This window comes from Salarias fasciatus, chromosome 12 (genome assembly GCF_902148845.1).
Source record: "Salarias fasciatus chromosome 12, fSalaFa1.1, whole genome shotgun sequence".
Lineage (NCBI taxonomy): Eukaryota > Metazoa > Chordata > Actinopteri > Blenniiformes > Blenniidae > Salarias > Salarias fasciatus.
Genome location: NC_043756.1, coordinates 19948677 through 19962986, shown reverse-complemented (window position 1 = coordinate 19962986; position 14310 = coordinate 19948677). Strand labels below are relative to the sequence as shown.

At 43.0% G+C, this 14310-nt stretch overlaps 2 protein-coding genes across 5 annotated transcripts; one reads left to right on the top strand and one right to left on the bottom strand.

Annotated features, from left to right (window-relative positions):
• Nucleotides 1-23: 23 nt before the first annotated feature.
• On the bottom strand, nt 24-8365 carry vdac3 (voltage-dependent anion channel 3). 4 transcript variants are annotated; one of them, XM_030104509.1, is made up of 11 exons: nt 8275-8315; nt 5357-5470; nt 3897-3968; nt 3625-3674; nt 3037-3039; nt 2364-2516; nt 2095-2147; nt 1789-2016; nt 1544-1694; nt 1127-1184; nt 24-1023 (listed from the first exon to the last, which is right to left on the bottom strand). In XM_030104509.1, the coding sequence occupies exons 2-11, from the start codon at nt 5466-5468 to the stop codon at nt 932-934; spliced, it is 972 nt and encodes a 323-aa protein (XP_029960369.1). In that variant the 5' UTR covers nt 5469-5470; nt 8275-8315; the 3' UTR covers nt 24-931. The 4 variants fall into 4 exon arrangements, with proteins under 4 accessions (XP_029960369.1, XP_029960371.1, XP_029960370.1 ...); XM_030104511.1 differs by lacking the exon at nt 5357-5470 and having other exon boundaries at nt 8275-8365; XM_030104510.1 differs by lacking the exon at nt 3037-3039 and having other exon boundaries at nt 5357-5472; nt 8275-8313.
• Nucleotides 8366-9387: 1022 nt separating this feature from the next.
• enkd1 (enkurin domain containing 1) lies at nt 9388-12249 on the top strand. The gene is made up of 8 exons (XM_030104962.1): nt 9388-9437; nt 9964-10054; nt 10372-10596; nt 10832-11004; nt 11082-11225; nt 11438-11580; nt 11706-11842; nt 11942-12249. The coding sequence occupies exons 2-8, from the start codon at nt 9970-9972 to the stop codon at nt 12100-12102; spliced, it is 1068 nt and encodes a 355-aa protein (XP_029960822.1). The 5' UTR covers nt 9388-9437; nt 9964-9969; the 3' UTR covers nt 12103-12249.
• The last annotated feature ends 2061 nt before the right edge of the window (nt 12250-14310 follow it).

The window sequence follows — 14310 nt, the reverse complement described above, 5'->3', positions numbered from 1 at the left end:
TTTTACACGACCCATTGACACTGTAGGGTTTGTAATTCTTTATTCCACTTATTCAGTAAAATCAATTTGAGGTCCTAACTTTTCCTATACAAAGCACAGCACAGATAAAGTGAAATGTAGTGGTAAAGGTTGAACAGTTAAAGGACACGACGAACGACAAGACAAAGAGGTGACGTAGAGATCCAAACTGCCATCGGCCCCTTTTTAAACAAACAGGACCTGAAAAATAGACATTTAGGCAACTGAGGGTTCACAGTTTCTTGTTGTGTTACTGAGGTCAAACGGTGAAGCCCAAAGTCAGTCTGAGCAGTGTGTCTCGCCGCTTTCTGCTTAATTCCGTCCGGCTGGTATTGCATTTGATGGTCGCGGCTGTACTTGTCAATATGAAAAGTACAATGAAAAGTCTCACAACTTCCCTCAAGCATCAAAAGCATGCAACAAACCCCCGATAAGTCGACGCAAGCATTCTCCTATGTGATCGCACTAACATGTAAAACCCAGAGTAAATTAGAATAAAAATTCAGCTGGTCACACATTCGGAGTAAAAAGGTGCTTCCAATCTTATTTCAGAGATAATACGGATACGTCTGAGACAAATAGTCCAATCAAAGTCTGCTTTGTTTAGTCAAACCTGTTTTAAGTATCACGTTTTGGAGAATGGTGATTTTGCATAAATATCCAGCTGTATGTTCACTTGTTGTAATGTATAATTCTGTAAATGTTCTGCTTGATCTTGATAACATTACAGTACTGCTGGAGGTCCTGGAGGCTGCTCAGGGTTTCAGGGTTAAGGCCAAAGAACGTGTGTGTCTGCGCGTTTGTGTGTGTCAGGATTCAGAGGGACGATGTGTTTGTGTTCGCTGAGCAGGCCGTGGCGTCGTCACTTTTGGGCTCTGTCCTTCCCTCTCTGCCCGTCCGTCCCGTTGAGTCGTTACGCCTCCAGCTCGAAGCCCATGCCCACTTTGTGTCCGCCGCCGTTCACGTTCTTCCCGTCGATCAGAGCTGACAGAGTGAGCTTCACTCCTGCAGGACAGGTGGTCAGATAATGTAACATGAATGTGATGTGGCTGAGGCTGAGGATCATTTCACGGAAAGACATTTTACATGTAAATCTGAAAGATCTCACCTGGCCTGAGAGTTTGTGTGTATCCAACTCCAACGAGGCAGGCATTGTTGACCTTGGTCTGCGAGGAGAAACATACCAAGGACGGGTTGGATCATCACAGATGCACGAGCACACAGATGGTAACTGGGTTACATAATCTACAGTATATCACCGAGTAGAAACAGATTAATCAGCTTCAGATGATGTGGGAGTCTGTCAGGTACGGAGGCTGAGTTTTTGCCTCTAGTGATGTTAGCCTGTTTAGCTGGACTGAAGTTTACTCCGACAAGCTGAAATCTTTTTGAAGCAAAATTTAAAACCCTCTAATCTGGTGATTAAATAATATAAAGTCACCCTCTCAACAGACAGTGGTTCAGTCCTTCTGACTGATATGTGAAGTGTTTATGTCTTCTTTACATGGTTGAGGCTCGTTCTTACAGACAGGGAGGCGTCCTTATCCAGCTGGTATTTAGCTCCGATTCCAAAGCGCGTGTTGTTGCTGCCTGCGGTCCAGGCCAGGTGGACGGCTGTCTCCATGTTACTGTTCACCTTTTGGTAAATGGAGCCGCCGAACTCGATGCCATCGTTACTGAAACACCGCACCAAAACAGAAACGAGGCAAATAACATAAACGTGCACTGCTTTCACTGCTTGCTTCTCTGCACAAGGACGGAGGGACTCACACGTTGGTGTGGAGCTGGAAGTCGCCGGTCTTGTATCCAAGGGCGAAGTTGTTCTGGGTCAGCTTGGATTTGGCGGTGTCGAAGGCCAGCTGGTAGCCGGCCAGCCAGCCTTCGTAGCCCAGCACAGCAGCTGCGTGGACGGTGGGGCCGGCCATGTCGAAGTCCAGGTCACAGCCCACGTTCACGAAATCCCGCTTGTAGCCGGTCTTCAGTTTGGCACTCTTCTTGCTGAACGAAGTTTTGAGCCCACCATTAATATCTTTCTGACATTTTGTCTGGATGATCTACTCGGTTCATTGATCTTACCCAGTGTTGGGCACGAACGACGTGTCCAGACCGAGCTTCAGGCCCTGAGCCAGCTGCAGACGGAACACAGATAGAAGCCATGAGCTGTCTGTGAAGCGTGTTTGTCTCACTGCGTCACAAGAACAACCGGATTTCTTAGCTTCACCCAGAGTGTATAACTTCTTCAAGAAACCACATGAAGCTTTCTGATACAATAAAACAAACAATAAACTGGTATTCTGTTTAAATGTAAATATATCAATGGTTTGAACATTTTCCGTGTGCCTCACCTGGTCCTCCATGGTGATCTCTGTGGTGAGCGTGTTGTCTGTGTTCCATTTCTGGTTGAAGCTGAGGCCCAGCTCTTTCACTTTGTACTTGGTCTCCAGATGGCCTCCCGACTTCCCGGTGTCCGTGTTGTTGGAGCCAGAGGTGGCGAACTCCTGCAGAGCAGAGCGGGAAGGAATCATGGGGGGGGGGGGGGGGGGGGGGTGAGATGGAACGTGAGGTGGAGAAAAGAAGAGGACGGGCATGTTAAAGCACAGCTACAGAAGTCAGAAGCAGGCTGGGAGGAAAACAGTAAATCAAAGAAGAGGCAAGCTTTTCCTCTGCTACAGCGTCCCTCTCAGGTTCGTATTGAGTGGTTATGTAACAGAAAAGGTGCGCCTTTAGAGGATGGAGACATAAGATGGGAAGGAAACTGAAAATACAGGCAGAGCTGTGAGGGACATGTTGGTTTGAGGACCGGTGCTGTTATGGCTGCAGTCAGAGGGATGGGGCCATTTAGACCATCTACGGCTGCGTAGGAACAGCTGGCACAGAGCGTGCGCACACACACACACACACACACACACACACACACACACACACACACACAACTGGTATCCTTCGCTCATACCCTGCAGTGCCTGTTTAATCTTTACACAAACACACACGCACACACTCTCTCTCTCTCTCTCTTACCATCTGACAGGAGTGTCCAAAGAAGGAGCAGAAAAAAGAGAAAAGAGAGGAAGTTAGGGAAACCCACACAGTTATAGGCAGGAGGAGAAAGATTCACGGCAATGCCAAGGAGACAGAAGAATCAATAAAGAGCGAGTGTATTTTTAAAATTCATTTCTTTACTTATTTATTTAGCGTGTGTGAGCTCCACTTATGTGACTCGTCTGTTCACAGTGTAAATTGAAATCAGCACTGCAGAAGGTGGAAGTTTGGAAAACAGAAGGAAAGAATTGAGAAGGTTTTTTTCAGTGAGGTTTTCATGGCATGCAGAAGGCGCTCATTTATAGTTTTACTATGCCAAAAGGTTTAAAGACCGAAGCAGGGCTGAACATTTAAAGAAGCGTTGTTGCATTGTGTTACATGGCGTTGCTTGTGAGATGGGTGGGTTTAATGCGCAGACTGTCGTTCTCTGCTGACAGTGTACGCAGCATATGTCAGGCACACTCCTACGTCGAGAGTCTTGAGTTGTCTATTTGATCCATGCCTGGGGGCCTGGAGAGAGACCTGCACTTCATATTTAAACACATGAGGCTCATGGACTATACTTACAACACCGCTCTGGGACTTGGTCTTCACGTCCAGCTTCAGCACTCCATATCCTGAAAAAACAAAACAAAACAGGAAATCAGGGAGCTCAAATAGACTTCAAAGACAGCCTGAAAAAAATAAACTTTACGGGACTGCACAGCATGGATTTGACATAAAAAAAACAGCCAAAGATTGAACAAATGTGTCTTTGCATCTATTGGAGATTGTGGCCCAAACAGTGAGACAATGAGAAAGCAACAGTTGCATTGCAGCTGTAAAATCTGTTGACTTACCATAGCCCTTGTTGAAGATGTCTTTGGCAGACTTTCCCAGGTCTGAGTACGCAGGAGGGACGGCCATTGTGCCTGTGTAAACCAACATGGTTCTTTTTCACAACCGTAAAACAAACACGCACATTCTACTGCATTAACCTCACAGGCGCATCGCCAGTCTGAAGAGCAACACCGCTCATGAGGGAAGCTTTGAAAATTCAACAGCAGCAGAGTTGGAATATCCCATAAAATACAGGTAAAGAAGTGGCTTGATACAGATATCTTTTCTGAAACTATTTCAACCTGAACATTACACGTTCAAATAGCTCTTTTGTAAATTCCTACGGTTCATAGCTGAGCTCCAGGTAACCCGGCCACGTAACACATGAACATCGTCACTATCACGCAGATTATGCAGAACAGACTGAGCTGTGCTGCTTTTAGAGACCGTACTGTTCTTACAAAATAATAGGCGTGCCCTTTAATAAAATTATGCAAAAACCCTCCAAACTCATACTGCTTAGGAACCATCAGATCTCAGCATGTATGTGAAAGTACAGCAGCGCAGAAAAACAGCACTTTTAAGGGAACAGAGTCAAAGCCACATGCATGCTAGCAGCTACTGCAGATTGCTTTTTTTTTTTTTTTTCCAGGAGATATTTACTTGCAAATAGTCAGCACACATCAGTATTGGCTGATGGAAGGGGGCCTGTCTGGGTGCTGGTGAAAGCCAGCATCTCTCCACCCCCTCCTCCTTCCATGTAGAGCATATTGATGGCCTGGCATTCGTCCATTACAGCAAGCAGCAGCGCTTTGCAAACTAAGGGAACTAATCCTTCATAATCGGGACAGATAGAAAAGGTGCAGAAACCAATACTTCCACAGACCACAAAAGCTACTAGAGGTGTTTGACAAACGTATGGAGATAGTGGCACACTATGTATGATAGGCGGAGATGCTGTAAAGGCCGCTGCAGCAGAGCTAACGTAAGCAGTCGCTGGATTGGTTAGTCAGCAACTACCACTCCCACACACTACTGCACTGCACCGTGCTGCCTCACACAGTCATCAGGGCCCCCTGGGTCAGCATGTGTGCATGATCCTTCAGTGTGTGAACAAGACATTTTTGACAAGGTGACTTTTCCGGAGCATTTATGATGCCCTGCATTTTGCTGACAGCCATAAGCCAGCTTAATATTTAACCGCTGGCTTGCCTTCACTCCTGTGTCTCTGTCCAGCGTCTCCCTCCTGACCGTTAATCTTGCTTATCGCGCCTGCTTTGCAGGGGAAGGAGACTTCGCTCAGAGAAGAGCAGACCCCATTAACTAATGCATCCATAACAGAGCCAGTGCAGACCATCAAAGCCTGTCAGTGGAAGAGGCCGTGTTGGGATCTCGCTTCAAACAGAAACGTAGCTAAATTGCAAATCCAGGGACCCTGATGAGAGCACATCTCCCTCTATAAGCACACCCCCTCACTCACCATGTCCCTTGGGTGCGTTGTGGTGACACGTCACACAGTGGTCTTTGTTCTCAGCCTGCTTGCCTTTTGCTGTCTTGTCCTGCTGCACCACAATCCCCACTTTCTCTGCCATGTCTCTTCAGACAAGGGGAGTGTAAGGAGGGACAATAGAAAACTTCTGGCAGGCAGCATCACGGCACAGTAAACGGGTTTGTGATACAGTTTATTTTGATTGGTTTTTTCCTTCCTTATTGCATGGCTGCGGTGGCTGTTGCATCACATTTTACAGTGTGTGTGCTGGTGAACAGAGGATGAACACATGTACTTTGTGCACTGAGAACATGATAAGGACTGTATACACATGAAGGACAATGATCCTGTCAAATATTCTTTCTCAGTGTTCATATGTAAGAAGAATTATCCTCTGGAATTAACATATTTCTATTCTATTCTATTCTATTCTACAATGTCACTGATTTATTGCGCAATCAATTTTCTCACAATACGCGCTTTCTAAACTCTAACATAATGTAGTGATTCAAGCTCCTAAATTATGGTTTAGAGGGTTTCCATCTAACAGTGAGTATTTTTTTATTATGGTGAGGATGTTGACTAAATTGTGTGTTTTATTCATCTCAAAAAGAAAGTATCGAAATTATTGAATTAGCATCTTAAAATCATTGAACTTTGTGCAGCCAAAATTGTCTGGAGAGAGATGAAATCTTTGTGACAACAAAGATCTAGCTTAATAATTATTGAAAATCTAGTAAAAAAAAATATTCAGAAATCTCTAAGAAGAACAATAAGAAACCAAAGCTGACCTGCAGGGAGTTTCTGTTCTCGTGGGCTCCAGGTCGTTGCACTTAGAGCCTAACAGATGTCCATCTTTCTGTCCTGTCCATCATTCCCTCTTCATTTATCAAACTCTCAGCAGCTACTTGACAGCTGACTTGCATCTTGCTGACAACGCGCTATTCCCGACCTGTTGTTGTCATTTCACCAAAGAGACAGACGCGCCACCTTGACTCTGTGTCCCACTTCTCGCCACTGTCCATGTTTGACCCTTTCCGTCTCTGCACTGGGCGCTCGGTCTCATCTCCAAATTTAGAACAGGTGAACCTGATACTGCAACACATGTGACTTGGCTTTCAACAAGTGTCCTCATCCAGGTTCATCCTCATAAAAAAATCCACTAAAAGTAAAAATGCATTTGTCTGCATTGCGCTGTGTTTACATACAAGCAACACCCTGCCAGTCACCACCATGCCTTCATGAGCTACAGCCGATGACAACTGACACTCAGCTGAACAGGCCAAGAGGACAGCAATATTAAAATGAAAGTGAGAGGAGAAATACAAACAAGGTAGCAGTGTTCAACAATCAAGCATAAATATACCCACATATTGTATCTTTAAACGTCTGTCAGCTACATATTTTGATATTTGTTCTTTTGATATTGTGCAATTTCAATAAGAAAAATGCTTGAATGTGACATTTTATATTTTAAAGACAATGTGTGGATGTTTAAAGCATGAAAATCAGGCAGATTTTACAAAATTACCAAACCTTTTGTCTACATGACAACAAACTTTCATGAATGCACCTGTGAAAGTGAAAGAGAAAAGGCCACAAACTTCTCAGGTTATGCTAATGTCCCAAATATAGCTGCCAAATGAAGTACATGACTGTTTGATACAAGCTGACATTATTTAACATTTTAAACGATGGAAATACTGCTGGCACTGATTCAACGGCCAGAACTGAGAAAAATAACACACTGAGGATGAAAGACCCCATAGCTCTTGTGAGAAATTGTGTAAACATGCAGTTTCTCAACACTGGCCTTTAACCTCCAGATAACATAACACCAAGGCAACTGTCTATGTGCGTTGTGTGTGCGTGTGTATACGTGTGTGAGTGTGTGTAAGGGAAGGAGATAAGGTCAAATGGAGGCCGGTTAAACTTAGACAGTTTCGAGCTTGCTTGGTGCTGTATTTGCTTCATACTCTGATCACTTCCATCCACTGGGTTTCATTGTGTACAGTGACAACACCAAGGCTGCTGTTGTGCCCAAGCAGGTGTTCACCTGTGGGTCTTGGACATTTGATGCTTTGTTGCATCACTCATGCTGTTATTAATGTATCTTTAATGCGTGGAGCACTGGATGGAAACTTTTCTTTATGAAAAAACAAAAAACAAACTGAATTTAAATCTGACAACAGATTATAAACACTTAAGCTTTTACTTTCACTTACACCTACAATAGCTTAATTGCCTACTACAACCTGTGTAGGTCATTACTAGTAATTCTCACAACACTGTGCATGTTGTATAAGCACATAGAAAGGAGTGTGTAAGCATGTGGGAGAGTCCAAGGATAACTGGCTTTGGAAAACAGTGGTGCCTCCTAACAATCAGATAATACGTTTTGAGAAGATTTATGGCATTATGTCGCATTGTCCCACATATCATGCGCTTTATAGCAAGATGGGTCTGTTGCTTGCTTCCTTTGTTCCAGATCCGTGCATTGGTGGCACTACAACATCTCAATTTGTGTAATAGAATCGACACAACGTATAGGCTTAATACACTGTAACACAGCAGTAAGCTGTGTCACTTTGGAGGATCAGGGAATAAAGATAATGAAGCTGTTACATTCCTGCATGAATCATCACTTACCATCGAAAGGAAGGTGGAGGCATAATATTACATTTATAATGGTTTGTCAAGCAGTTTGCAGTTGCACATTTCAGTAATCTAAAGGGGCAAAGCAGGCCTCAACTAGTATTAAAACCTTGACATGTCTGCGGCTCCTCCACGCCTTTCTGTGAGTCACATCTCCCTGGCAGTCAGACCACTGCTGGAAACATCCACATGCAATTGCAAAGAAATCAGCGCAGAATAAACGCGTTATAGAAAAGAAAACAGACATTTCTCACCTTTATTGATCGGGCGGAGCGCGCAGAGTGCCTCGGAGCTGGTCGCTGCTGCGGGACACGGTGAAGGATAAAGCGGAGGCAAATAAACTGGGCAGGCGCGAGTCAGACCTCCAGCCGAGGGCGGGGCCGTTGTGCAATTGACATTGAGAAGAGAATAAATAACTTCTTATGTTCCATTTATAAATGCTTTACAGGTGTTTACGTGGTGCCGTGCTATATTACGGATGGTAAACAGATCCGAGGGCCTCTGCAGATGTTTTGATTTGACAGACAAGAATTAGAAATAACTCCGTTACAATGTTTAGGAAAAAGGGGGTGTGGTTTTCCTCTCCTGTGATAAAAATAAATACAATGTTGTGGTTGTGTATGAGAACTTCTAAACTTGAGATCATATATACAGCAAACAGTTCCACAATTTATCAAAATCTTTCCCAGTGTTTATTTTAGGGATAATAAAAGCTCAAATTCCAACTTTAAAATATGCTTCTTCTTTTTTTTTTGCCTAAAGTGCTCATTCGTCACTGCCATTATGAAATCACGGAGGGAATCTCCTATGAGGATGTTTTGTTTGTTTTGATGTAATTAGACTGAGGATCAATGACCTCTATGCGAATACGAATACATGACTTATTTGTTTGCCCTGAGTGTTGTCTGACAGGCAAACCTCGTACAAACACTCTATGATCGCAGTGCGCGTTTTCAGCTCAGGGTTTATACGCCCGGGAGTTTTAGCTGAGGTCGGTAATGTTAAACATTGAGCTTTATTTGGATTTATATTCGGAATTTTTGGTTAAATAAAGCCTGAAAGGTAAAACTCGGATAATAGAACCCTCGGTGGAATAAACGGGATTACAGAGAGATAGACCAGATAGAACTGAATCACTCGACGTAACAGTACGTTTAAACCCAGACGTATGTCGCAATACTATGAAGGTTTGAAGAATGCATAATGACTAACTATGTACCATTAATAGGCTGTGCTTGTTGTTTTTTAAATCCTTGAAAATCCCTGTCAGCATCCCAACCGCCTCAGTATTCTATTGATTCTAGTTCTATGTCCGTGTGCCCCGTTGCCGTGGTGACAACAGCGCAACAAGTGTTTATTACCGGCGTCATCAGTCCGCGTGAAGCTCTTCAATCGATAAACAAGACCATTAGAAAAGGTAAAAAACTCATTATCTCACCTTTGGGGTTGTTCTGTCGAGCTCTGTGATAACATGTGTGGCCAAACGTTTGCTAATGTTTTGTCGGAAGACAGGGGTGCGTCGAACAGCCTGTACTTCTTATGTACTTTATTACAAGCTAATTAAGAACAGCTATTGTTAGCTCCTAATAAGACTATTAGAAATGTAAACAACGGGTGCAGCTAATTTCTCATTCATTCATTCATTCATTCATTCATTCATCCATCCATTCAGTTATGTTTACTTTGTACTCAACATGCATAATGAATGACTATTCGTCAAAAATATACATTAATAAGAAAAAGAATAACAAGAATAAGGTTATTCACATAGCCAAATCAGTTGCTGATTTATTTTATGAATATTTAAGACTTATCTGTTGTTTGTGCAACGCAATAAATGCAGTTACCCTCATAAACATCAGAAAAGCAGTCATCATCTGTCAAACTTCTCTTTATAGAAATAAAAATCTCTTCATCTCATAAGACTTTTGTGTTCTTTGTAGGTTCAGATGTGTGAGGGGCCTTCATCAATATCAGGGCCAATCCCGCCGGACCCCTCTCTGTTTCCACAGTACTACAAACGGCCTGCTTCAGGTTAGATGCAACTACAATACATCTGCACCTTTGAATTCCAGTCAATACACAATTTACTTTATGACTGTGTGTGTTTGCACCAGAAAATAAAATGTTTGCTGAGTTAAAATTAATGCTTTGTACTGTGTGAGGCTGCAACAATAATGTTTGAATTGTTGACTTTGTGGCAAATGGAGGCACAATCAGTTCTGTTATTTCAATTTTGTATTTGTAATCTTCAAAATCCATCTGCATGTTTTTGAAAACATTGACAAAATCATTTAATTAAATACATTTTGACTTACAGGTAAATAATTTCATGTTCTTTCCTCTTCAAGCGCGTGGCCGTATAGAGGGAAATCAGGATGGGACCTTGGCCTTGCTGTCAGGGCCACTAGCTCCAGATCCTGTGCTGCACCCCGGCTGCTACAGTGCTCGTGTCCCAGCACCTCGCCCTCGAATTAGTCCTAATGCCACGCATATTCTTGAGCGAGGACGCAAAGGCATTGTGGGAGATCTACTCAAACTTGAGGGCTTGTCTATAACCCCAGTTCCCAGACAGAGTAAGAACTATGTATCTTTATTCGTTATAGCATAATTTACATTCTGAAAGAAGCCCACAGCTTTCTCATACATGCCATTGGACTGGATCTTGCTGAGCTGCTCTGTTAGTGAAACAGCTTCTGATAAAGAAATAAATGAGCGTGCTTTTCATCAGTATTGTTTTTTCACTATATTAGAACTTATTTTTTACATCAATAAAATACATTTGACAGATTTTGTGATTCTGCTTTTTAGAACAGAGAGTGCATGACTTTGGTAAAGAGAATGTCCGTCGACTTCGTGAGATCCAGAAACGCTGCAAAGAGCAAGAGGCCAAGAGAGCACAGTCTCATCCTGAGCCAGTCAAAGCCCTCTGGACCTCCTCAAAATACCAGAATGTTCCGTCCAGGGTGATGGCCCAACTACAGGCAAGAAGCAGAAAAAACGTTAGTGAGTTCTGTGTTTTTCCTCATCAAGAATTAATCAATCTGTTTATTCCATGTAGGTTTGTAGTCCAAGTGTTAGGCCACAGTGTCAAAACTTCCTGAAGGCCCACTCATATGGTGTGCCAAGACAACAATCCAGAACTTCATCCGAAGCTCCGCAACGCCGGGCCTCCCTCAGCTCAACAAATGACCAAGAGTTAAAAGTAAGACATACTATTGTTTTTATTCTCACAAAAAGTCACTTACTAGTCCACAGCAGTGTGAAATGGTGACCTGATCTGATGCCCACTTAAGAGTTGTAATGTAAAATTGCCTTTTCTCTATAAATGTAGAAATTAGATATCTTTGCAAATGTTCCACAAATGTTTCTGTGATAAATAATATGATTTATTTTCCTTTCTTCTCTTGATTATAGTTGCAAGTTCAAGGTCAGGCAATTGACTTTATAAAACATAATGCCAGGGCTGCAGGAAAAACTGTGTTCCGCCGCTCACAGTCACTGACCAACCTCAAAGACATGCCTGTTCCCAGTGCAGTCATAGGCCAGGTGCCTCACTAGTGAGTGTTATTTCCTGCACATTTCAATCCAGAAACTTTTCCTCATGTGACTCACCATCATTTCCACTGCTATTTTTTTTTTCATTCTCAATGATACTCAAACATTCCCAACCACACCCATGCAGCCTTGAAGAAAGGAAGGAACAATGGCGTAAAGAGGCAGAGGAGAGGAGAAAAAATAGGCCAGATCCTACGATCCCACCTGGTCACACCCTGATGCCTGAGAGTGAGAGACAGGGAACACTGAAGACCCTGAACGAGGGTACGCCTCTTTATTTCTGACTTTCAAGCACGCTATGCAATAGAGATGTTGGTGAAAACAACTTGCGTCACTAATTACGTTGTTCTTTTGTTTCCTCAGCTCATCGCTCCTTGGTGACTGAGCTGCTTTCGCTGCCCCTCAAAGCTGACAATCTGAGTGTCCGCTCGCGTCGTGCTCACCTCGATTGTCGGCTTTCTGAAATTGAAGAGGCCATAAAAATTTTCTCCCGAGACAAAGTTTACATAAAAATAGATTCCTAACAAATCTGTAAGAAGAGAAGATGAAACAACCATAAAGGGAAGAAATCCTGTTGATCCACTGCTTTGGAGATTCATTTTAATTGAATTAAGATGACACTGAAATTTTTGTAAGATGAGTGTTTTGATGTTATGGATGCAATTTATAAAGTTTAAAGTCTATATTTGTAAAAACAGTGATTTTTACATGAAGTCTGATGGCATGGGTGACGTACGCAAAATAACACACAACCCGCTAACCGCAATGAAGAAGCGCTTTGCACTGACACACAGCTTGCACAGGGTCAGATAGAGTAGCAGAGCTTGAAAAGAATACAAAAAAACAACACATGATTAATTGTATTTCATGCACAATTACTGATGTACATCTGAGGTTTCCCATGCTCACGCTCAAGATAACACGGAAATCTGTGGGATTTTTATTTTAGTTTATTTTTATAACTTGGTTGATTCTGGGACGGTGAATTGGATGTTGATCCTGGTAATAGAAGAAAGCTTTCCATGTCCACTGAGATGCGACATGTTCTTATTGTCTAAACTTTGCCCGATGACTCTGATTGACTGACAGTCGATGATCAAACTGGAGATGGTGCTCACATCAACCGCAAATTTAAAACTTCAGACCCAGTGATGCACTGTGCATACAGGACGTGATGTTGACTATGAACAATGTTTTTTTCCAGGACTTTGACAGTGATTTGACTATATCAACATTTTTTTGACAGGACTCAGTGCGCAGCGTCTGTATGTCTGTCTACTGTCCAGATGTCTTTGTTTAATGTTTCAGGTTCTCACAAATATTTCCAAAGTTCCCTTGCCAAATCCCGCGATGGGCAATGGAATGATTTGGGACGGTTCGTGCGACAACGCGTGATTTCAGCCGACTGCTGATCCAACCCTCCAATATTCGCCATCTCTCAGCATATCGTAAGACCTCCGCTGAAGTACATGTTCCAATGAGCATGCTCGAATAACCACGTATGCAAATTGTGTTTTCAAGAACAAACGGAACAAAAGTTCACTTTGTTAGGATCAGAATGTAAAACCTTATTAATTTAATCTTGAGAGGGTTTTTTTTTTTATTTCAGACCCTCCAAAGCGAACTGTAAAACAAACAGTTCATTCAGTAGCTGCATCTTTATCAGCTGAGGAGCTGAGGACAGTTGAATATAAAACAATTGCAGAGGCCTGAGAGACAGCATCACACACACAGCCTAGTGAGCTGATGATGTGAGGTTGAAGATGCACCGATCAGATAGTTTAGTACAAAATAATATACTAATGTGTTTTTGTTTTGTTTTTGTCTGGGAAGCATTTGTTTGTTTTGTTAGAAAATTCCTGCAGGTACCCCCATCGCTCCGATCCACAATCCCGATCCTCCATTGCCAGCCGCGCCGCGCTGACCTGAGGGGAGCAGCTTCACAGCAGCGGGAAGTACAGACACACACACACACACAACTAGAGGGACTCAGATTGACACAGATTTAGGGAGAAATTGGTTTTTCCTGAGCCTGTGAGGACATGTGCGGTGATTCTGTTCTTCTCTTTCTGCTGAGACTTTTTTTAATGCAGGAGAGAAGGAGAAACTGTTGTGGCTGTGGAAGTAGTGGACACAATAATGGAGGGAGCTGCTCCAGAGGCTGGAGGCGGGGCGGCTGGCGGTTGAGGAGGTTGTGGAGGCGATGGGGTTTTGATTACGAACGTGGAAACTTCCGACGTGATGACGACATGTCGACTGCTGGCTGATCGCCGAGGTCAGAGCATGAACACACACACACACACACACACACACACACACACACACACACACACACACACACACGGACACTTACAAAACCACACAGACAGAGAAAAAGAGAGGTAATTGGAATTCCCAAAGTTATTTATCAACTTTCAAATGGTGATGCATTTATTTATATCGTCATCTTCAAGGGAGAAATATTAGTGGGTCAACAGAACTGATCAATCCTGTAAAGGGAGAAAGAAGAGGCAGCAGGCTGCCTCCCTTATGGGTCACTCACTCTCCCCCACAGCGCTGTGGCTCTGACCACAGGCTGTGAGGCTCATCGTCTTAGTGAAATTATTAAGATGTCAGGCTTTAATATTGTGAACTTTATGTTATCTGTACGTATTATGGGGAAAATATACCAATGCTAAACACACAAGAGAACTTATTTAAAGGTATAATACACGATTTTGATTTCGGGTGGA

Excerpts from the sequence above, each read along its gene's own strand:
- vdac3 (XM_030104509.1), bottom strand. The coding sequence starts at position 5,468 with ATGGCAGAGAAAGTGGGGATTGTGGTGCAGCAGGACAAGACAGCAAAA. Across the intron at positions 3,675-3,896 it reads CATCTTCAACAAGGGCTATG|GATATGGAGTGCTGAAGCTG; the intron begins GTAAGTCAACAG and ends TTGTTTTTTCAG. Across the intron at positions 1,024-1,126 it reads CACACAAACTCTCAGGCCAG|GAGTGAAGCTCACTCTGTCA; the intron begins GTGAGATCTTTC and ends CCTGTCCTGCAG.
- enkd1 (XM_030104962.1), top strand. The coding sequence starts at position 9,970 with ATGTGTGAGGGGCCTTCATCAATATCAGGGCCAATCCCGCCGGACCCC. Across the intron at positions 10,597-10,831 it reads AACCCCAGTTCCCAGACAGA|AACAGAGAGTGCATGACTTT; the intron begins GTAAGAACTATG and ends TCTGCTTTTTAG. Across the intron at positions 11,843-11,941 it reads ACTGAAGACCCTGAACGAGG|CTCATCGCTCCTTGGTGACT; the intron begins GTACGCCTCTTT and ends TTGTTTCCTCAG.